The sequence below is a fragment of the Dipodomys merriami genome, unplaced genomic scaffold (genome assembly GCF_024711535.1).
Source record: "Dipodomys merriami isolate MVZ:Mamm:240054 unplaced genomic scaffold, mDipMer1.0.p SCAF_786, whole genome shotgun sequence".
In the NCBI taxonomy this organism is placed as follows: domain Eukaryota; kingdom Metazoa; phylum Chordata; class Mammalia; order Rodentia; family Heteromyidae; genus Dipodomys; species Dipodomys merriami.
The window spans coordinates 91,928-114,800 of NW_027206386.1; the positions used below are offsets into that span (position 1 = coordinate 91,928).

Genomic DNA, 22,873 nt, shown 5'->3' on the forward strand with positions numbered 1-22,873 from the left:
CTTGGCGGGAGGAGGGTCAGGAGAATCATGCAAGAGCTGTGCACAGGCAAAGAAACTAATGGAACACAGATCAGGAATAAAATAGCATGAATTGACTAATAGGAGTATATCAAAGTAAAATCTGAACAGGAAAGAAACAAATTTGCTAAATGGAGAAAATCTTTGGTATACATTCATCCGACAAGGAAACACTATCCAGAAAGTTTAAAGAGTTAAATTATTAAACATCAAAAACAAGTAATCCAATCAAGAATTTATCCAATAAACTTAATAGGCACCTGTAACTAAGAAATATATATGAATAAGGAATATATGAGAATAATCCTCAGTATAGTTATCCATCAAATAATACAATTCAAAACTACATTGATATCGAATTTTGCCCCTCGCAGAATGTCTGTCTTCCATAAACAAAGGAGAATAAAAAGAAAGACAATGCATGTTGGTGAGATGGGAGGGCAGGGGAAGCAAGGCCTCTTGTACAGTAGAGGAGATCACACAGGTTAGACCACTCACTATGGAGATAGAACAGTGATTCCTCCTGTACAGTAGAGGAGATCACACAGATTAGACCACTCACTATGGAGATAGTGCAGCGCTTCCTCAATACAATTAATCAGTACATTAAAAATAGAATTACTACATAATTCAACTATATGACTTTTGGGTATAAAGACAAAGAACAAGTCTCTGCCTCAATTCCATTTTACTCATCTTTTCAAGTTAGTATTTACAGTAACAATATGCTGTAATCTGCCTATGTGCCAAGAAAGGGATGACAACATAATGATGCTGTTAAAATACCTTCATTGCTGAATATGTTACACTATTGAAAGACCAAAAGATCCTACCTAAAACATTTGGATATAGAAGTAATTTCAGCAAAGTACAAAAAAGAAAATCAGCATTAGCAGGGTGCAGGTGGCTCATGCCTGTCATCCTAGTTACTCAGGAGGCTCAGATCTGAGGATCACAGTTCGAAATCACCCTATGCAGGAAAGTTCAAGAGAATCTTCTCCAGTTAATCACAGAAAAAGCCAGAAGTGGTGCGATAGCTCTGGTGGTAGAGTGCTAGCCTTGAGCAAACAGAACTCAGGGAGAGTGCCCAGGTATCGAGGCCCAGGACTAGCTTTAAAAAAACATGGCAAAGTTTCAGCATGAACGCTGGAGTGGTCCAGGAGCTCTGATAAGAGACTGTGATGGAAAGAGGAAGCCAAGTGCCACTCCCTGAACTGAGATCTGAAAGGAGCCTTGGAGCAGCCGCTCCATCACAGACGCAGGGCTCAGGATGAGGACAGAGTGGGGCATGAAAGGTGCGGGCACCGTGCAGCCCAGGACACCCTGGACAGAGCCCTCCACACTGCCCTGCGTGCCCATGTGGCCACCTCAGTCTTCCCAGGGGTGACTCCTGTGTCCTGGCAGCGTGGGGCTCAGTGCTGACCCTGTACAGAGCTTGGGCCTCAGGGTGTCACACGGTCTCTCTGCAGGGCACAGAATCCAAGATGGATGTGTGGAGACCGTCTGATTCATGGATGGCTGGGGACAGGCAGAGACAACTAGAGAAATGGGGACAGTGCAGGAAGACCACTGGACAGCGTCCTCAGAACTATGGGCTCAGCACCCCAGACAGGCAAAGCCTAACTGACCTGTGGGGTAACCTGTGCTCAGTACTGCAGGTGACAAAGCTCAGTGAAAATCCAGCCTGGGAGAGCTGCAGACCCACAGACCCCACGCACGGGGCTCCTTGCCCAGGTGTGCCCAGTACTGTGTGTGTGTGTGTGTGTGTGCGCACAAGAGAGAGAAACAGAGACAGAGACAGAGAGAGAGAGACCTCATGTATCCAAGCCCACACTGTGTGTGCACACCTGTACACAGTACAGTATATAAATGAGTGAGACCTTGTGTGTGCATGTCCACATTGTGTGCATATACCTGTACACAGTACAATATATATGTGTGAGACCTCGTGTATGCTCATCCACACTGTTTATGCACACCTGTACACAGTACAGTATATATGTGTGAGACCTCCTATGTGCACATCCACACTGTGTGAGCCCAGCAGGAACTCAAGTCATGGAAAATCGTTCAGTCTCTCAGGCTTCATGTCTCCTAGTTGATGTTTGGATTTCGTTGGTAACTATGGTTACCCTTTCTTTCCCATCATCCCTCTGGGAGTATCTGCCATATTCCAGGCTCATGTTGTATTTACAACACATGTAACTTGTGACTCAACACCGTGTGATTCAGACGATAGTAAAACCTTGGAATCTGAAAGTAAAATTAGCCCTGGGGCACTATCGCTTTGCTGCGGGTGCTATAGATAAATCATTTGGAAGGTACAATGTGAAAGGAGTCCAGGATGAGGTGGGAAGCTATGGGGTGCGTGCCTTGGCTCCCCAACATTCATGACCTGGAATTTATCCCTTGCAGGGAAGCAGCCTGACTCATGGATGGTGAGTGTCCTCCTGTCCCCTTGAGGAAGGGAGCTGATCTTTCCTTCCCATCCTGCAAGGGAAGGACGCAGGTGTCTCTTCTGCCACATGAGGACACGGCATGTAGACCACCTAGGAATCAGAAAAACAGCCCAAAGCAGACAGAAAAGTGCTTGATCTTGAACACCTTGACCCCAGACTATGAGAAACAAATCCTCACCCTGTATAGGTTTCCCAGTTGGGGATACATTTATACCACCAAGAATGGACTAAGACACCACTGAGCTGAACTTGGTGGCTATGCAGGGGAAAACATCCAGCAAACTATGGATTGAGGCCAGCCTGCACAAGAAGTTGATGAGACCGTATCTCACAATAATCCAGGCATGGGGCCCACAGCTGTAAACTCAAATATAATGGGCATCCTAGGAAGATGACAGCATGAGGCCAGCCCTGGACAAAGTCATTTCACCCTAAGTGAGAAACAGCGTAGAGTCAAAGGAGCTGAAGACATGGCAGAGAGCGTGCTGAGCAAACACAAGGCTGAGATTTCAAACCGAAGTACTAAAAATAAAAGTAGATGAAAAGTGAACATAAAACGACCACCCTAAAATGATCCCCTTAGCATATTTGCAGTAGGAAGCACACAGCCTTCCTTAACCCACAACCACTGCTGGTGGGAGGAGGGGGAGAGCGGAAGCCAAGGACTTGCTTCCGGAAGAATGCCCCATTTCCTGACTCTGCTGCTGGTGAAGCAGATTTCCCTGTGCTGTGGTGCTTATGAAATGTTATAAACAAGTCCTCTATGTGGTAAAGCTGAACAAGTTTCCAGCAAATAAAATAAGTGCATTTCCATAGTGTAAAAGTGACAAAATGGTCAGATGGGTTGGTTGCCCCTCCTCGGTAGGGGAGACTGGCAGGAATGACTGGAGCCAGTGCCAGAGACACAGTGTCAGCCCAGAGATAAACACGGTCATGCACAGCAATCCGTTCAGCTGCACAGAAAGCACAGATAGGAGAACACAGCCCATACCACCAGGAAAAATGCATGGCCATATCCCAAAATCACTAAAGAAAAATACAGCAAAGACGGCTGGACACACAGCTCAAGGGGCAGTGCACCTCTCTAGCAATCAAGAGACTCTTCAATTACAAATTCATACCACCAACAATGTGACACATGCACACGTCATGACACCTAATGTGAGCGATGACTGACTGTGCTGTGTAAAATGCAGTGAGATGAGGTCTTCTAAAGCATTCGCTCTGCTGCGGGATGAGGTCCGTGTTCTCTTCCGTGTAATCATTGTCACTGTTGACTTCCTGATTCTCCTGTCTTCTCTGCACTGCCTTTGCTCAGATTCCACCCCAGAGCTGGCTATATACCAAGAGGACATGCAAATGGGGCCTCCCTCTGCTCATGAAAAGCTGCAGTTCTGCAGGTCAGGCCTGACTTCCAGGGGGTCCATCCTGAGATCAGCACTGGGCACAGACCTCCACCATGGAGGGGGCTCTGACCTGAGTTTTCCTTATGGCCATTTTACAAGGTAATTTGCAGAGAAGAAGGGACACTGGGTGTGTGAGTGGAGCTGAGTGCGAGGAACTGTGGATGTGTGTGACCATTGCTGACCTGGATTCTCTGTGTTTGCAGGTGTGCAGTGTGAGGTGCAGCTGGTGGAGTCTGCGGGAGGCCTGGTGCAGCCTGGGGGGTCCCTGAGACTCTCCTGTGCAGCCTCCGGATTCACCTTAAGTAATTACTGGATGAGCTGGGTCCGCCAGGCTCCAGGGAAGAGGCTAGAGTGGGTTGCACAAATTAATCCAGATGGCGGTAGCACATACTATCCAGACTCTATGAAGGGCCGGTTCACCATCTCCAGAGACAACAGTCAAAGCACGCTGTACCTGCAAATGAGCAGCCTGAGAACCGAGGACACGGCCTGTATCACTGTGCAAGAGACACAGTGAGAGGAGGCCAGTGGGAGCCCAGACACAAACATGCACATACCCTAGGCCAGCAGGGGGCGCTGAGCCTGCGTCAGCTGCAGGTGTGATGAGGAGGTGGTCCTAGGGTCTGGCCTGCACCCTCCCAGGGCTCCCAGGACCCCAGCTGGGGTCTCCCCTGTGCTGCTGCACGGACACAGAGGCTGGGCTCCTTCCATCTGAACACCAGGCAGGGGTCTGACAGAGAAGTGAGGGCCAGGGCAGAAATGGCTCTGCCACAGGCCCCAGGATGGGTCTGGAGAGATCAGTGCTACTCAGTGTGTGCTTTCACAGCAGGTTCAGGACAGAAACTCACAGGGCTTCCTGGTTAGCACAGAAATGGGACCAGGCTGTGAATGGAATGGTGACAGCAGACTCACAGCTGACAGGACCAGGCCTCCATCCTCCTGCACAGGCCAAGGCTCATCAGACTCAGGTCAGATCAGGTGAGTGCACAGCAGATCTGCTGTCTGACTTGACACACTCATGTTCACACTCGCTTTCATGTGTGTGCAACTGCAAATGGCTGCATGTGCGCTGTGGGCTCAGCCACGCTGCTGGATGCGTCTTCCTGGGGATCACACATGGCTCGTCCGTCTGGAGAAGGTGGATGGATTGCATGGCCCAGTGTCCACAGCCCTTGTTTGTCTTCCTGTAAGGGTGGACAGGAAATGACTGTGGACAGGATGGAGTGGGAAGACAGACTGACTGACACCAAATAGAACAAACAGGACATCCTAGGGAGAACATGACAGAAGTACGTTCACATCATGGATGACTGTAGAAGTCCACCTAGGGTAGGCCAGCAAGCTTATGGGAGTGTGAATCTCTCAGCAGTGTCACGCATTCAGGATTGCTTTCTTTGATTACTTCTAATAAAATATGAGAAGAGGAAACAGGATAATGGAGTCATAAAAAAATCAATGGGTAATGAACAGAGAGTTCTATTAGGAGGTGCCGCAGTATGGTGGTGGCCAGAGGAACAAATCCTAAGATTTGCTGTGGACAGAGAGAGGCCTGGGCTGCTGACCAGGAAAACAGAAATGAGAACCAGGGACATTCCAGAGGCAGCCACCCCCAACCCAGACCCACATTGCAGCTCCTTCTGTGTTCTGCAAAGATTTTAACATAACACACACACACACACACACACACACACACACACATTTTAAACGTCGATATCAGGGTCTCTGATCCTGAGGGAGGCTCTGTCCTGTTCAACCCCAGGCCCAGGGTCTGCACCCCTCCCACCAGGCCCATTCTAAACGTTGACCTCTGTTGGGTCTTCGTCCGTCCCATGAAAGATGGATGGGGTCCGAGGAAAGGTAAGTGTGGTGCTTGCCCATTCCCCAGCCTCCCTCAGCCCGGGAGACAATCAGACACAGCAGGGAGCCAAATCCAGCAGGTAGAAAACTCATTTATTAAAAGAGAGCAGCCCTTTTTAAAGCCAAAAAGGGTGGGTGGCTTGGCAAGGGAGGAAGAGGAACCAATCACTGTCAAGGTCACACCCTATCATGCACCTAAGCCTTCACGGGCTGGTTAGGCACTGATCGGAAAGTCAATTGGGTTCTGCCCGCTCTACTCTCTCCCAGCACCATCTTGCTGTTCATGTGCTCTACAGTAAATTGGGCTCTGCCCACTCAACCCCCTCTTAGCGCCATCTTTGCTGCCCATGTGCTCTACAGACCTCCTCTCTGTACTGACGTGCTGGGGACCAAGACCTGACTTTCCACTTGAACCTCCAAGTTATGGAACCCAGAAGCACAATCCTCCTGACACTTTTGACTCAAGTTTGAGTAAGTAGCCACACTTGTGAGTAGTATTATAAAATGGTCTCATATTATTGCCTCTGCACACATGCTCACACACACCCACACATATGCACACACATATTAATGACTGGTCATATCTCCGGTGAAGACACAAGAAAATGGTTTCTTCTATGTGGATGTTAGAGCACATGGAAGAGTCAACTAATAATTTTAGGTTTTATTTTATGTTTTTACTTTTTTTTGTCAGTTGTGGGGCCTCAACTCTGGGCCTGGGTGCTTTCCCTCAGCTCTTCAGCTCAAGGCCAGTGTTCTAACATTTGAGCCATAGCACCACTTCTGGTTTTCTGAGTGGTTTATTGGATATAAGCGTCTCACGGACTTTCCTGCCCAGGCTGGCTTTGAACTGCCACCCTCAGATCTCAGCTTCCTGAGTAGCTAGGATTACAGGTGTGGCCATTGACACTGGGCTAATTTTAGATTTTATATCAGGATGGATTACAGTTGTAAGTTGGAGCACATCAAACTTCAAAAATTTATTTTTCTCTCAAGCAATAATCAAATAAATAAAGGAAAGGCCTTCAAATAGAAGAAATGTTGGCAAATCACATACTTAAGAACATTTGTATGTCCAGAATGTGAGAGGAACCCTCAACACTCAACTATTGGAAAACCCATTGATGAACTGGCAAAGACTTATACAGATATTGTGTAGTTGTCCATATGCCAATGCATGTCAAAGTGCACACTTGGTGACTGTGAGGTTCATGTAATCATTTATCTTCAGTGAGGTTGTTGGCAGTTAGCAGTCAATGTGATTAGATACAGACAATACAAAAGGAAAAGGGAAAAACAGTTTTTAAGAAACCATATGGCGGGCTGGGAAGGTGGCTCAGTGGTAGAGCACTTGCCTTGCATGCATGAGGCCCTGGGTTCGATTCCTCAGCACCACATAAGCAAAAAGCAAAAAGCCAGAAGTGGCACTGTGGCTCAAGTGGTAGAGCACTAACCTTGAGCTGAAGAACTGAGGGACAGTGCCCAGGCCCAGAGTTCAGGCCCCATGACCGGATCCCCCCAAAAAAAATAAAAGAAAAAAAAGAAACGATATGGCTCAACATTCTTGATTGAAGGATGCAAAGTTAAACTTCTTGGAAGAGGACTATATTCAAGTAGTGGTTAGTCTTGAAGCCAATTGATTAGAGACATTGGACCAACTATGTACATTTCATAGTTCATCCACTCACGTAACAAACTCTGTCATCCACCTGCATCTCCTCTGTGCACTGCCCTCCTGAGACTTCCCCCCAGAGCTGCTTTATAGCAGAGGACATGCAAATAGGACGTCCATCTGCCCATGAAAACCAGCCCATCCCTGACCTGAGCTCTGTGAGCTGATTCCACCAGTGACTGAGCACAGACCACCACCATGGAGCTGGGGCTGCGCTGGGTTCTCCTTGTTGCTCTGTTGAAAGGTGATTTATGAGGAGCAAGGGACACTGAGTGTGCAAATGGACATGAGTGAGAGGAACAGTGGATGTGTGTGACCATTGCTGACCAGGATTCTCTGTGTTTGCAGGTATGCAGTGTGAGGTGCAGCTGGTGGAGTCTGGGGGAGGCTTGGTGCAGCCTGGGGGGTCCCTGAGACTCTCCTGTGCAGCCTCCGGATTCGACTTCAGTAATTACTGGATGAGCTGGATCTGCCAGGCTCCAGGGAAGGGGCTGGAGTGGATTTCATCCATCTATGATAATAGTAACATACACTACGCAGACTCTGTGAAGGGCCGCTTCACCACCTCCAAAGACAACAGCAAGAACACACTTTATGTGCAGATGAACAGCCTGAGAGTGGAGGACACGGCCGTCTATTACTGTGCTAGACACACAGTGCAGTATGCTCAGCACAAGCAGGGGGCGCTGTGCACACACTGAGGTCATGGTCAGTCAGCACCAGCAGGGGGCGCTGGGCACACACTGAGGTCATGGCAGTCACAGGAGCAGCTGTGGAGCTCAGGCCCTGACTCCTCTGTGTGTCTGGCCTCTCCACAGGACGCAGCGTCCCCCACAGAGCTGTCTACTGTGTTCTCCTTACTGTTCTCCAACCCCTCAGAACACAGCTTGTTCTGTCTTTCATTGACATGTGTTTGTTGTAGTTGATGATGTATTCTTTTTTTTTCTTTCAAATTCTGTATTGTGATTACTTGATTACATAATTCCCCAAATTTCACCTTATTGTGGGATAGTGATGCTTAGTTAAAGTCACAAACACATTCTCACTTTCAGGGGGCAAATTGTCTATCATGGTCTATAACAATTATGAGTTCTATGAGCTGTGACTATACCATTATTTCTTCCACATTGGGTGGTATTACATTTCATCAGCTGTTCCCTCTTTCCCACTGCTTTCCTCCACCCATCACTGCCATTGAGTTGCTCAGTTCATTTTGATCAATGTCCAGTGCAGCTGATGGGTCCTGCTGTTGTATGTTTTTCCCCGATTCCCTCTAGTTCTGTGTCATCCTCCTGGTTTCCCTCCGGTGTGCATATATGTGATCAGCAGCATGGGGTTATTTAGTAGTGATTCGACCAGGTGAGTGGAAGGCCTTTGTTTCTTAAGTCTTGTTAATTTTGTTGTATCACCTAACATGTTGGATTTAACATCCACTTATCAGGGAGACCATGTGCCATTTGCCTCTTTGCTCTTGGCTTACCTCGCTCAACATGATTTCTTCTAGCTCCATCCATTTCCCTGAAAATGCCATTATTTTGTCCTTTCTAATGGCTTTATAATATTCCATTGTGTATAGGTACCACAATTTTTGGATCCATTCATCTGTGGTGGGGCATCTGGGTTGTTTCCATATCCTAGCTGTTGTGAACCGTGGTGAAATAAACATGGAGGTGCATGTGTCCTTGTATCCTGGTTCCTATTGTTCAGGATAGATGCCCAGAAGTGGTGTGGCAGGTCATAGGGGAGGTCAATATTTAGCTTTCTGAGGACCCTCCAGACCGCTTTCCAAAGTGGTTGTATAAGTGTACATTCCCACCAGCAGTGTGATAGGGTTCCTCTTTCTCTGCTTCCCCTCCAGCATTTGTCATTGGCTGACTTGTGGATGTGGGCCATTCTGACTGGAGTAAGGTGGTATCTCAGGGTTGTCTTTATTTGCATTTCCTTCACAACCAGGGATGGTGAACATTTCCTCATGTGTTTCTTTGCCACTTTAATCTCATCTGAGAAGTCTCTCTTTAGAAGTCACTCTTTTGCCCATTTAGTAATTGGTTTGTTAGGTTTGGGAGGGATTCATTTCTTGAGTTCCCTGTATATACTGGATATTAACCCCTTGTCTGATATATTGCTGGTAAATATATTTCCCAGTTACTTGGTTATCTTTCTAGCTTGGTTGCTATAACTTTAGCTGTGCTGAAACTTTTTATTTTAAAGTAGTCCCATTTGTAGAGTCTCTCTCTGATTTGTTGTGACCCTGGGACTCTGTTCAGGAAGTTCCTTCCTGTGCCTATTAGTTCAAGTGTCTCTCCTACTCTGTCCTGCAGTAGTTTCAGAGATTCAGGTTTGATGTTAAAGTCTTTATTCCATTTTTAGTTAATGTTGGTGCATGGTGATAGGCTGGGGTCCACTTTTAGTTTTCTAGATGTGGCCGCCCAGCACCAGTAGTTGAAGAGGCTGTGTTTCTTCCACTGTATGTCTTTGGCTCCTTTGTCAAATATCAGCTGACTGTAGTTGTGTGGTTTTATTTCTGGATCTTCTATTCTTTTCCATTGGTCTTCGGGTCTGTGTTTGTTCCAGTGCCAGGCTGTCTTTGTTAGTATGGCTCTATAGTACAGTTTGAAGTTTGGCATTGAGATCCCTCCCATGTTGTCTTGTTTGCCTAGAATTGTTTTGGCTATTCTAGGTCTTTTGTTGCTCCATATGAATTTTTGGACTGTGTTCTGAATTTCAGAAATGTACGTCATTGGGATTTTAATAGGAATTGCATTGAATTTGTATATTAATTTTGGCAGCATGGCCATTTTCACTATATTAAGTCTGCCTATCCAAGAGCATGGGAGGTCTTTCCATTTCCTGGTGCCTTCTGTAATTTCTTTCTTTCAGTTTTAATAGTTTTCATTAAATAGTTCTTTTATATCTTTGGTTAGGTTAATTCCTAAATATTTTTATTTTTTGGCGGGTTATTGTGAATGGGGTTACTTCCTTTATTTCCCTCTCTGCTTGTACATTGTCAGTGTACAGGAAGGCGACTGATTTTTGTGGGTTGATTTTGTATCCTGCTACTTTGTCAAAGTGATTTATAATTTCTAAGAGTTTGGAGATGGAGTTTTTGGGATCATGAAGGTATAATATCATGTCATATGCAAAAAGGGATAGTTTAACTTCTTCTTTCCCTATGCAGATACCTTTAATGTCTTTTTTCTTGCCTTATTGCCCTGGCTAAGGGTTCCAGGACTATATTGAAGAAGAGTGGAGACAGTGGGCATCCTTGCCTTGTTCCTGATTTTAGGAGAATTGGTTATAGATTTTCCCCATTAAGTATAATATGGCTATTGGTCTGTTGCATATGGCTTTTATTGTTTGAAGGAATGTTCCTTATAATCCTATTTTCTCCAGAGCTTTCAACATGAATGAATGTTGTATTTTATCAAAAGCCTTTTCTGCACAGTGGAGATAATCATGTAATCACATGACCTTGGCCTTGTTGATGTGTTGGATTAGATTTATTGATTTACATATGTTAAACCATCCCTGCATCTCTGTGATGAAGCCTACCTGGTCGAAGTGTATGAATTTTTTTATGTGTTTCTGGATTTTGTTAGCTAGAATTTTGTTAAGGATCTTTGCATCTGTGTACATGAAGGAGATTGGTCTGTAGTTCTCCTTTTTTTGTTGGGCCTTTGCCTGGTTTGGGGATGAGTGTGATACTGGCATCGTGGAATGAGTTTGGGATAGCTCCCTCCTTCTCTGTTTCTCTGAAGAGCTTGAGGAGTATGGGTATTAGTTCTCTTCTAAAGGTCTTATAGAATTCTGTTGTGAATCCATCTGGTCCTGGGCTTTTCCTCGTTGGAAGACATCTGATTGCTTCCTATATATTGTTGCAAGATATATAATAAATTTACTTTCTCTTTTCTCAGTTTGGGCAACTTGTATTTCTCTAAAAATGCATCAATTTCTGCTAGGTTTTCTTTCTTTAGAGAGTATAACTTATGAAAATAGTTCTTTATAATTGTTTGGATATCGGGTATTTGTTATGATTTTTCTCGTGGCATCCCTGATCTTGTTAATTTAGGTTTCCTCTCTTCTTTACTTAATTAATCTTGCCAATGGTCTATCAATTTTATTTACTTTTTCAAGGAACCAGCTTTTTGTTTTATTTATAATTTTCCTATTCTCCATCTCATTAATTTCCACTCTTAATTTGATTATCTGGTTCCATCTAGTAACTTTAGATTCCATTTTTTTTCATGTTTTTGTAGCTGTTTTAATTGCAGCATGAGATTATTCACTTGGTCTGTCTCTATTTTCTTGAGGTGGACCCTGAGGGCAATAAATTTGCCCCTCAGGACTGCTTTTGCTGTTTCCCACAAGTTTCTTTGTGAGGTGTTTTCATTTTCATTGAGTTGTAGGAAATGTTTTATTTCTTCTCTGATCTCTTCCATTACCCAGGCATTGCTAAGAAGTATGCTGTTCAATTTCCATGTATTAGAGAAATTTCTGTGGTATGCTTTGTTATTGAGAACTAGCTTGATTCCACTGTGGTCAGATAGGATACAGGGGATTATGTCGATCCCTTTGTATTTGCTTAAGTTCCTTGCATGAACTATGATATGGTCTATTTTGGAGAAAGTTCCATGAGCTGCTGAGAAGAATGTGTACTGTGTTGTTTTAGGGTGAAATACTCAGTAGATGTCAGTTAATTCTGCTTGAAGTATGGCCTCACTTAATTCGGTGGCTTCTTTGCCAATCCTCTGGTTGGTAGACCTGTCCTTTGGTGAGAGTGGTGTGTTAAAGTCTCCTAGTATTATCGTATTGGGATCTATTTTATTCTGTAAGTTTGAGAGTATTTGTTTAACATATTTGGGTGCACCAATATTTGGGGAATATAAGTTGATGATGGTAAAATCCTCCTCTTGGATTGTTCCCTATACTAATATGTAGTGTCCATCCTTGTCTTTCTGTACTGATTTTAATGAAAAGTTTATTTTGTCAGATATCAGGATAGCTACACCTGCTTTCTTACTGGGGGCATTTGATTGGTAGATCCTTTCCTAACCCTTTACTCTAAATTTGTTTGTATGTTTGGCTGAGAGGTGGGTCTCCTGAAGGCAACAGATGGATGGGTCATGTTTTCTGATCCAATCTGCAGTTCTTTTTCTTTTGATTGGTGAATTAAGTCCATTAACATTTATTATAGAGAGATGTATTGTTGTCCCTGCCATTTCATGTTTTCCTAAGTTTTTCTTCTTTCCTTTCCTCCCATGCTTACTAAGTTAGACTTCTATTAATACCTATCTGGTGCAGGTTCCTGTTCCTGCTTGCTTTCTTCAGGTTGTGTTCCCCCTTTTAGTATTCTTTGTAATGCTAGCTTATTGTTTATGAATTCATTTAGTTTTCTTTACTATTAAAATTTTTAATTTCTCCTTCGAATGTGAATGCTAACTTTGCCGGGTATATCAGTCTGAGCTGGCAGTTATTGGTTCTCAGGGCTTGGATCATACTTTCCCAGGCCTTTCTTGCATTCAGTGTCTGTGTGGAGAGATCTGCAGTGATTCTAGTTTTTTCCCATTGTAGTATAGCTCCTTCTTTGTTTTTACTGTATGCAAGATGATTTCCTTATTCAGATCTATCATTTTTACTATAATGTGTCTAGAAGTGTTTCCCCTGGGATCCTGCTTGTTAGGTGTTCTATATGCTTCTGTTATGTAGGTAAGATGTTCTCTTTTAAGATGGGGGAATTTTTCATTGATAATCTTGTTGAATAGGTGTTGCATTCCCTTGCTTTGATATTCTTCACCTTCGTCCACCTCAATTATACGAAGGTTAAATTTCTTGGAACTATCTGCTTGCTCTTGGATTTCCCTTTGGCATAATTTAAGTGATTTTTCCATATCTGTGACTTTTTGGTCCAGTTGGTGTATTCTGTCTTCTGTATGTGACACTCTAAATTCCATTTCGTTCACTCTGTTAACTATGGCTTCCATTGTGGTTTGCATGGAGGAAATGGACTCATTTATGAATTCGATGTTGGTTCTCAAAGTACTAATTGCACCTCTTAGTGAGGTATGTACTGCCTCTATTTTTTGGGGGGGGGTCCAGTCGTGGGGCCTGAACTCTGGGCCTGGGCACTATCCCTCAGCTCTTCAGCTCAAGGCTAGTGCTCTACTACTTGAGCCACAGTGCCATTTCCGGCTTTTTTTCTTTTTGCTTATGTTGTGCTGAGGGATCGAACCCAGGGCCTCAGGCATGCAAGGCAAGCACTCTACCACTGAGCCACCTTCCCAGCCCATACTGCCTCTATTTTTTCATGTACCTCCTGTTTGAGACCCTGCATCTCTTTCAATAGTTTGTTCCCGGTGTTATTTAAATTTCTGGACTATTTCTCACTTTAATTCTTGAGTCATTTCTTCCAGCATCTCTTGGATGTAGCTTTCATCTTCCATTCCTGCTTTGCCCCCACTGGGGCTCTCCCCTGGGTGACTGCTGGCTTTTGGGGGTAGCTTGCTATCCTGGGTGTTGATAAACCTTGTAATTTTTCTCTGTGAGTTTTGCATGGGGATTCAGGGATTATTGGAGACTAATCTGAAATTTTGTTTTGGTCAATAGGTGTCTGTCTTTGCTTGGTTGCTGTTTCTGGGCTGGCAGAGAGAGTCTGTACCTGGTCTCGGTTCTGTTGGGGGCAAACCTCCAGCTGCTGGTCTGACCCACATAGTGCTCTCGGCTCTCTGCTGTAGATCACTGGCAGTTCCCACCTTTAGAAGGATTGAGTGGACTAGACTACTCCTGTTTACTCTTACAGGTGCTCTTGGCAAGATTGGGTGTGCTGGATGTACTCTCTGGAGTCTGCTATGGGCTCCTGATGTTTTTTTTTTTGTTGTTGTTGTTTTGTTTTATTTTTGGCTGGTTGTGGGCATTAACTCTGGGCCTGGGTGCTGTCCCTCAGCTCTTCAACTCAGGGCTGGCGCCCTCCATTTGAACCACAGTGCCACTTCTGGCCCTTTCTGCTTGTGTGGTGCTGAGGGATCAGATCCAGGGTCTTATGCACACAAGACAAGCACTGTACTGCTGAGCCAACTTACCTGCCTGAGCTCCTGACTATTATTAAGTCCTGGCAGCCTGAGTTGTCCAATTCCCAGCCTGGGATATATGGGTTGGGTTCTGGTGGGGTTTGGGCTTCTGGTTCTCTTGCTCTGGACACCCAGGTCTTTTGCTGTCACAGGCATGATTCCCAGGGGGTGCAGTTCCCTCCCCCCCCTCTGCTGAGGTGTATGCTCAGATTCTGGCTTTAATCGGGAGAAATTGGTTGTGTTGCTCAGGCACCCAATCCCCAGGCCTAGTCCTGGCTCCCAGTCCCCGGCCTGAGGCATGCCAGTTGGACCTGTTCTGCTGTGTATCACACCTGGGTTATGCAGCTTGGAGTACACAGTTCAAGTTTTTCTCCTGTTGGCTGTTGTGACCCAAGGGCGTTGTTCCTGGCTTGGGTGTTTAAGCTCCCTTCCAGGGATGCTCTTGATCTAGCCTGGCCAGCTGGATGTGCTCCCTGGGCTGGTGGAGCTCTCAAAAAGTTCCCAGTTTTAGTGGGTCCTGTAGTTCAGGTGTTGGGGTAGGGGTCTGGGTCAAGGTCTGGGGGTTCCCACCAGCTCTGGTCTCCCTTGAGGGACACACTGTCCACTATGGGGTACTCACCCTGGAGCTACTTGTTGTTTCTGTGTGATGTAGGTAACTGGTTGCCGCTGCAGAGTTTAGTTGAGGTGCTTGTGGGCTGGAATAGGCAGTGGTGGCTCTGCATGTTTCTCCTCTGTCACTGCCTCTGTTGATGCTGTTCAAGTCAGTGCCGCGGGATTGGTCTCCAGCCAAAGGGTGAGGGAGGGATCTCCATACAGGTTCTTAGTGCTGGGTTTGTCTCTGTTTGTGCTCTTCGGATCAGCACAAGTACCTTGCAGGTCTTCTGCTCTAGCATTATGTGGGTGACCCGTGTATTTCTGGGGTTCCTGCTGTGGGGCCAAATGGCTTTGGCAGGATGGAGCCCCTCTGCTCAGAGAGTGAGGGGTGAGGGTGGGATCTTTGTACAGGCTCCTGGCTTGGAGGTTTCTCTGTTCTTCACAATCAGCGGGCCTGACACTGGTACTTAGGTGTCTTCTGCACAGGTGATATGCAGATGACCCCTGTGTCTCTGGGGACTCCAGAAGCCCCCACTGGGCCAGGCTGGCTGTGGCTTGGCGCGTTGCCGCACATCCAGTAAAGGCTGGAGGAGGGGTCTTCACGCTTCTCTGTTCTGAAATTCTTCCTTTTCTTACTTTATTTTTCCCCCTCCGGTTTTTCTCTGGGTATTTGTCTTTCTGTTGCTGTCAGTCCCTTGGGGAAATTAAGCATTGGAACTTGAACTCTCTTTTTGGTAGGAGAGAGCTGTGGCATTTCCCTATTGTCCTATAGCCATCGTGATTCCCCCTCCTGATGATACATTCTTGAGAGGACAAGACACAGCACCATGCACAGTTGGTGGACACTGCTGAGATCACTGAGGTCAAATCTGAGGAAGGTCAAGAACCCTGCTCAGTCCTTTCCTCTCAGACTCGGGAGAGACGAAATGGACTCCCTGGCTAGGTCAGTCTTTAAACTCAAGTCAGAGCAGATGGGATGTTGTGCAGAGCCAGGGACACCACGTCACTGATGAATTTCAAGGCCCACTGTTCTGCTCACACAGCCCAGGCGTCCAGCCCGGCTTTGATCCCGTTGTCCCCTTTCCTCCTGCTGGTGACATGTGAGGGGCCATCTGTAAGGACCGGGAGCTGCTCTGTGACCCACAGAGCGCAGTCGTGGGCACTGCTGAGCTGTGGTTACCTGCAGAGGCCCAGTAACCCCCACCAGCTCCTCTGCCTCCGTCCCTTTCTACACACTCTGTAGATGACGAGGTTGGATGGGATTCTCAGCCACAGTTCTGGATCTGGTCGCTGCTTTATTCTAGAAGGACATATGTGCTCTTAATTATCTGTGTTGTCCACACCTGTCCTTCACACTAAATCCCCTGCAGATGTGGCCTGTATTCAGTCTCTAGACCCCAGGCCCAGTACCGGGACCTGGAGGTCAATGAGGCTGTGGCCCTGGCTCCTGCATGCCTGGGAAGAACTCACTGGTGTCCCCAGGCTGCGTGCCCTGGACTGTCCTGTCCTCCTCTTTATGGACTCTGGTGGGAAGCTCAGGGGATATCTGTAGCTAAGGGCACATGGATGAGTGTAAAAACAGTCGTCACTTGGGATTTCAACTGCATCACCTCAATGTCCTGAGCCTGTGCACATGGGCCTGAGGACCGGCTGGGGCCAGGTCCTCCTGGAGCACGTGGGCTGTGGAGGTGCAGGGTGGGTGGGAGCTCCTGCGATTGCCCATCAGGAAGAGATCTAGAACCTCCCGCAGAGCCTGCTGCAGACGCTGCCTCTGTGGTGGAATGTCATCCTCTCTGGGCTGTTCCCACTCAGATCCACCCAGGTTGCCAGAGAGGAATTAGTGAGGAATTTCATTCCATCCACACAACACCTCCACTGCAGCCTTCAACAGGCTTGGTTTTAATGTGGGGCATTGATCTGCCGGGGGTATTTCCAGTCCTGGGTCACTCAAAGGCCAGCTGCCACGCATCAGTATCAAGGCTGTGTTTGTGTAAAGGCCTGGAGAAAAGGCTCTTCAGAGACAAGTGAGGAGTGGGGACAATGTGGTGGTGGGGACCTGGGTCTAGCGTGGCCACCTTCCTGGCTGACGGGTTTCTCACAATGTGCGTGGATGAGAGCAGTGCTCCATGTGCAGTAAGAGCAGAGAGCTCAGGTCATCCCTGCTTCCCAGAACAACCATGCTAATGGTCCTCTCCTGCTGTTGTTACATGTCTCACTGGGAGACACATACAATAGACCCTATGGAGAGATCAGAGTACAGCTCTTCACAAAGACTAAGTCAAAAACCAACAAAGTAAGCACCAGAAAGAGGGTACTGGGAGTGGAGAGATGAGGGGCAAATGATAGAAGAATGAAGGAGACAACGTGGAGAACACAGGCAAGAATACAGTGCCTATGCCACAGAATTGAGAACACTGAGCTAAGGGTGGGTCAAAGGGGAAAGGTGAGGAAGGAATTACACAGATCCACATGCCTTGAATCCACAAACTGCTTTGTTCAATGATGTCAGCATACATGTCCTGAACATTGAGCAGAGAGAGGGAAGAGGTGGTGGAGGGGTGGGCAAGAATGTTGAGGGGGAAGGTTGATCAACCTCAGTGTGTTCATAAACTGCCTCACTGCACGGCAAAACCTTTATAGAGCCACTTAAAGATCAATGTGTTTTATTTTTAATTTAATTTTTAAAAACTGTTTTTTGTGTAGCTGATGTACAGAGTGGTTGCAGTTACGTGAATCAGGTACCATCAGTGCAGTGCTTTATGAACCGTTCTTCCCTTCTGTCCCTCTCTCCCAATCCTTCCCTCCTGTCCCCATCCATAAGATTTCCATTTCAGGGTGGGAAGGTGGCTCAGTGGTAGAGTGCTTACCTCGCATGCCTGAGGCCCTGGGTTCAGTTACTCAGCACCACAAAATCAGAAAAAGCCAGAAGTGGTGCTGTGGCTCAAGTGGTAGAGCACTGGCCTTGAGCTGAAGAGCTGAGGGACAGCGCCCAGGCCCAGAGTTCAGGCCCAGGACTGAAAAAAAAAGATTTCCAGTTCATTTTGCACACAGTATCTGGTGAGTATCACTGTTGTATTAGTTCTTCCTTGTTCTACCTTTCATATGTCCCCATCACCCTCCCAAATACAAACACAGTAAGGAAAATTCAAAAGGAAAAGGGAAATACAATTTTTAAAAACCAACTGGCTCAGCAATCTTGACTAACCTAAGGATAGATAAACTTCTTTAAAGAAGTTCATTATAAATTAGTGTTTAATGTTGAAGCCAATTAATTAGAGCCATTTTAGTTCATCCAATCATCTAACAAATGCTGTCTTCCACCTGTATCTCCTCTGTGCACTGCCCTCCTGAGTCTTCTGCCCCAGAGCTGCTTTATAGCAGAGGACATGCAAATAGGACGTCCCTCTGCCCATGAAAACCAGCCCATCCCTGACCTGAGCTTCGTGAGCTGATTCCACCAGTAACTGAGCAGAGACCACCACCATGGAGCTGGGGCTGCGCTGGGTTCTCCTTGTTGCTCTGTTGAAAGGTGATTCATGGGGAGCAAGGGATACTGAGTGTGCAAATGGACAAGAGTGGGAGGAACCATGGAGGTGTGTGACCATTGCTGACCAGGATTCTCTGTGTTTGCAGGTGTGCAGTGTGAGGTGCAGCTGGTGGAGTCTGGGGGAGGCTTGGTGCAGCCTGGGGGGTCCCTGAGACTCTCCTGTGCAGCCTCTGGATTTGACTTCAGTAACTCTGGCATGAACTGGGTCCGCCAGGCTCCAGGGAAGGGGCTAGAGTGGGTGGCGGTTATATGGTATGATGGAAGCCAGCAAAAATACGTGGAGTCTGTGAAGGGCCGGTTCACCATCTCCAGAGACAACTCCAAGAACATGCTGTACCTGCAAATGAACAGCCTGAAAGCAGAGGACACGGCCACGTATTACTGTGCTGCACACTGTGCATGGAGTTCAGTGAGAGCCCAGACACAAACCTCCCTGCATTGGGCTCTGGCCTGCAGGGGGCGCTCAACACACAGGGAGCTCAGGCTCAGCCCCAGGGCCAGGAGCAGAGGGAAACTTCCAGCTGTGCTCCTCTGTGTCTGCCCTGCCTCTGCTCATCCTACCCCAGTTCCACTCTCTGTCTGCCCTGCCTCTGCTCATCCTACCCCAGTTCTCCTCTGTATCTGCCCTGCCTCTGCTCATCCTACCCCAGTTCCACTCTGTATCTGCCCTGCCACTGTGAGGTTTACTTAAACATAGGATGCCACTTCCTGAACAAACACAGAGAATAACACACTGGTGAAATTGACTTTGCCATGTCCACCAAGATTAGATCTGAGGAAGGCTAGAGATAAAACAAACAACACAAGATCAACCCAAATATAATCAGAAATGCTGCCAACAAATCTCCTAGAAACATTGAGACATAATGGAACACAAAGTGTTTCATGATAGAGAGAATTCAAGAATGTTAGGAAACACATTTACTGTCATGTCAAATTTAAACTGCACATCAATATATTGCGCACTTCATGCAACTAGAAGCACATTAGCTACATTATCACCAGGAACATGCTGGGATGAATGATGCTGTGACGTTACAACAACTGCAAGGCCACTAAATAAAAGAAATGTTTTATCTGCACCTTAATTCTGTGGAACAACCTTTATATATCTTGAACTTCACTGCCCAAAACATTGTTGTGAGCTGAGCTGCTCATATCTACATGTTCAGAAAGTTGGCAGGAAGATGGATGGCAAAGGCCATTCTGATGCTGCTCAGATAGAAATTAGGGACAGGGCAGGGAGCATGGAGCACAGGACATCCTAGGGAGGACGTGGCAGAAGTGGCTGAGGTACGTTCACATATTGGATGGCTGTAGAAGTCCACCTGGGTAGGCCAGCAAGCTATGGGAGTGTGAATCTCTCAGCAGAGTCAAGTATTCTGGAATGCATTCTTTGACTTCTTGTAATAAAACGAGAGAAGAGAACAAAAGGATAAGTGTAAAGTAAGAAAGAGTGAACTGGTAACAAACAGAGAGGTCTCTAAGGAGGTGCGGCAGTATGGCAGTGGCCAGAGGAACAAATCCTAAGATTTGCTGTGGGCAGAGAGAGGCCGGGGCTGCTGACCAGGAAAATAGAAGGGAGAACCAGGGACATGTCAGAGGCAGCCACGCCCAACCCAGACCCACAGCGCAGCACCTTCTGTGTTCTGCTGAGATTTTAACATAAGACATACACACACTTTAAACGTCACCCTCAGGGACTGAAATGACTGTGGGACATCAGGGCCTCTGGTCCTGAGCGAGGCTCTGTCCTGTTCAACCCCAGGCCCAGGGCCTGCACCCCTCCCACCAGGCCCCATTCTGAACGTTCACCTCCTCTCTGTGCTGACATGCTGGGGACCAAGACCTGACTTTCCACTTGGACCTCCAAGTTATGGAACCCAGAAGCACAACCCTCCTGACACTTTGACTCAAGTTTGAGTAAGAAGCCACACTTGTGAGTAGTATTATGGAAAGTGTGCCATATGAATGCATCTGTACACACATGCTCAGACACATGCACACACATCAATAACAGGTCAGGTCTCCCATTCACATTCATGTCCAAATACATCAACAACTGGTCAGGTTTCTAATGAAGACACAGGAAAATTAAGGCTTTCTATGCAGAATATAGAGCCCATGGAATAGCCAACGGATAATTTAGATTTTATATCAGGATCAATTAAATATGTGACTTAAAACTCATCAAATTCCTGTTCAAGTGAAAAATAAATAAATGACATGCTTTGGAGAGGAAGAAATGTTGGCAAATCCCACACTCAACGGCATTTGTGCATCCAGACTGTGAGAGGAACCCTCAACACTCAACTGTTGGAAAACCCATTGATGAACTGGCAAAGACTTGTACAGATATTGTGTAGTTGTCCATATGCCAATGCATGTCAGGTGCACACTTGGTGACTGTGAGGTTCATATCAGCATTTATCCTCAGTGAGGTTGTTGGCAGTGAGCAGTCGATGAGATGAGAGGAAGTGACAGACATGCAGATGATGACAGAAGACATGCAGGCTTGTCAGCAGGGTCCCCATGAGCCTGGCTCTCTGAGTCTTCTTTCAGCAGTTCCTGCAGTGCATCTCGTCTCTCCTGCTCTCACTAGAGGACCGTGACCACTCAGCTCAAGAATGGAGCAGAGGACACCGACCTCAGCAATGAGGGAGAGGAAGGACAGATGACGTAGCAGACATGAGATCTTCTCCCCAGAGCACACTGCTGTGTGGAACCTGTGTGTACTTTCCCGTCTATGCAGGGAGGTGACTGTAATATTCAGATCAACGTGGGATGAATACGTGGGTAACCAGCAGGTGGAAGCAATGGATGCCGTGTGTTCTGGGAGGCCATCTTTGTAGCACTGCCCCTCAGGACTCTCACTTCTGCCTCAGCACTGCCCTCTCTGACACCTCCACCCAGGCTCTCACTATGTAGCAGAAGACATGCAAATAGGGCCTTCCTCTACTCACTAAAACCAGCCAGCCCTGACCTGAAGGCGTGGAGAGACGTCAGCCCTGGATTCCAGGTGAACCGTTCAGGGCTCAGGCTGACACAGAGCACTCACCATGGAGCTGGGTCTGCGCTGGGTTCTCCTTGTTGTTCTGCTGAAAGGTGATGTATGGGGACAAGACACACTGAGTGTGCAAATGCACAGTAGTGGGAAGAACTGTGGATGTGTGTGACCATTGCTGACCAGGATTCTCTGTGTTTGCAGGTGTGCAGTGTGAGGTGCAGCTGGTGGAGTCTGGGGGAGGCTTGGTGCAGCCTGGGGGGTCCCTGAGACTCTCCTGTGCAGCCTCCGGATTCACCTTCAGTAATTACTGGATGAGCTGGATCCGCCAGGCTCCAGGGAAGGGGCTGGAGTGGCTTGGAGAAATTAATCAAGGTGGTGGTACCACAAACTACCCAGACTCTGTGAAGGGCCGCTTCACCATCTCCAGAGACAACAGCAAGAGCACACTTTACCTGCAGATGAACAGCCTGAGAGTGGAGGACACGGCTGTCTATTACTGTGCTAGACACACAGTGCAGGAAATCCAGTGTGGGCCAGACACAAACCTCCCTGCAGGGCGCTCAGCACCAGCAGGGGGCACTGGGCACAGCTTGGAGCCAGGTCAGCTCAGGAGCAGCTGCACACAGAGCCCAGGGCTGCTCTCCTGCTGTCTGCCCTGCCTCTGTGTCCACAGTGTGACAGCATCTCTCCTGAGTTCATGACCCGCATTCCTCTGTGATGTCTCCAGTCCTCTGCTGGGACTTTAAGAATGAACAGAGTATCACGGTGGAAGCAAAAATGGCTCTGCAGTGGTGACCAGGATTTGATTCTGAAGAAACTCAGCGACCCTGGAGACCCCATGAGACTCAGGACAAAGATCCCAGGATTCACAGAGTTGGAATTTGTTCTGTGAACAAGAGGGAAACCGCCTGGCCTGGTGACTGGTGTCTGTAATCCTAGAGACTTGGGAGGAGGAGAGAAAAATGATTTTGAGGACCTCATCTCAATCAATAAGCTGCATGTGGCAGCTGTTTCCTGTGATTCCAGCTACTCAGGAGGCAAGTGTGGAATCACTGTCTGCACCTGCCCCAGGCAAAACCACAGCACAGTACCAGAAAATAAAAAACATCAGAAAAGATGCAGAAAGGGCTGAAATGCATGTGTGTGCATAAATACTAGCCCTGAGTTCAAAACAGTACAGAGAGAGAGAGACAGACAGACAGACAGAAAGAGAGAAAGGGAGAGGGAGGGAGAGAGAGACAAAGAGCGC

General features: G+C 47.0%; 1 pseudogene and 3 gene segments (V, D, J or C); all 4 read left to right on the forward strand.

Annotated features, from left to right (window-relative positions):
• The first annotated feature begins 3,966 nt into the window (after positions 1 to 3,966).
• On the forward strand, positions 3,967 to 4,400 carry LOC138818876 (immunoglobulin heavy variable 3-7-like). The segment is given in 2 exon segments: positions 3,967 to 3,982; positions 4,087 to 4,400. Coding segments are annotated over 2 exon segments (330 nt in total).
• A 3,183-nt stretch (positions 4,401 to 7,583) lies between these two features.
• On the forward strand, positions 7,584 to 8,113 carry LOC138818877 (immunoglobulin heavy variable 3-21-like). The segment is given in 2 exon segments: positions 7,584 to 7,656; positions 7,761 to 8,113. Coding segments are annotated over 2 exon segments (399 nt in total).
• A 10,420-nt stretch (positions 8,114 to 18,533) lies between these two features.
• Positions 18,534 to 20,983, forward strand: LOC138818878 (uncharacterized; annotated as a pseudogene).
• A 678-nt stretch (positions 20,984 to 21,661) lies between these two features.
• Positions 21,662 to 22,302, forward strand: LOC138818879 (immunoglobulin heavy variable 3-74-like). The segment is given in 3 exon segments: positions 21,662 to 21,722; positions 21,826 to 22,224; positions 22,298 to 22,302. Coding segments are annotated over 3 exon segments (450 nt in total).
• The last annotated feature ends 571 nt before the right edge of the window (positions 22,303 to 22,873 follow it).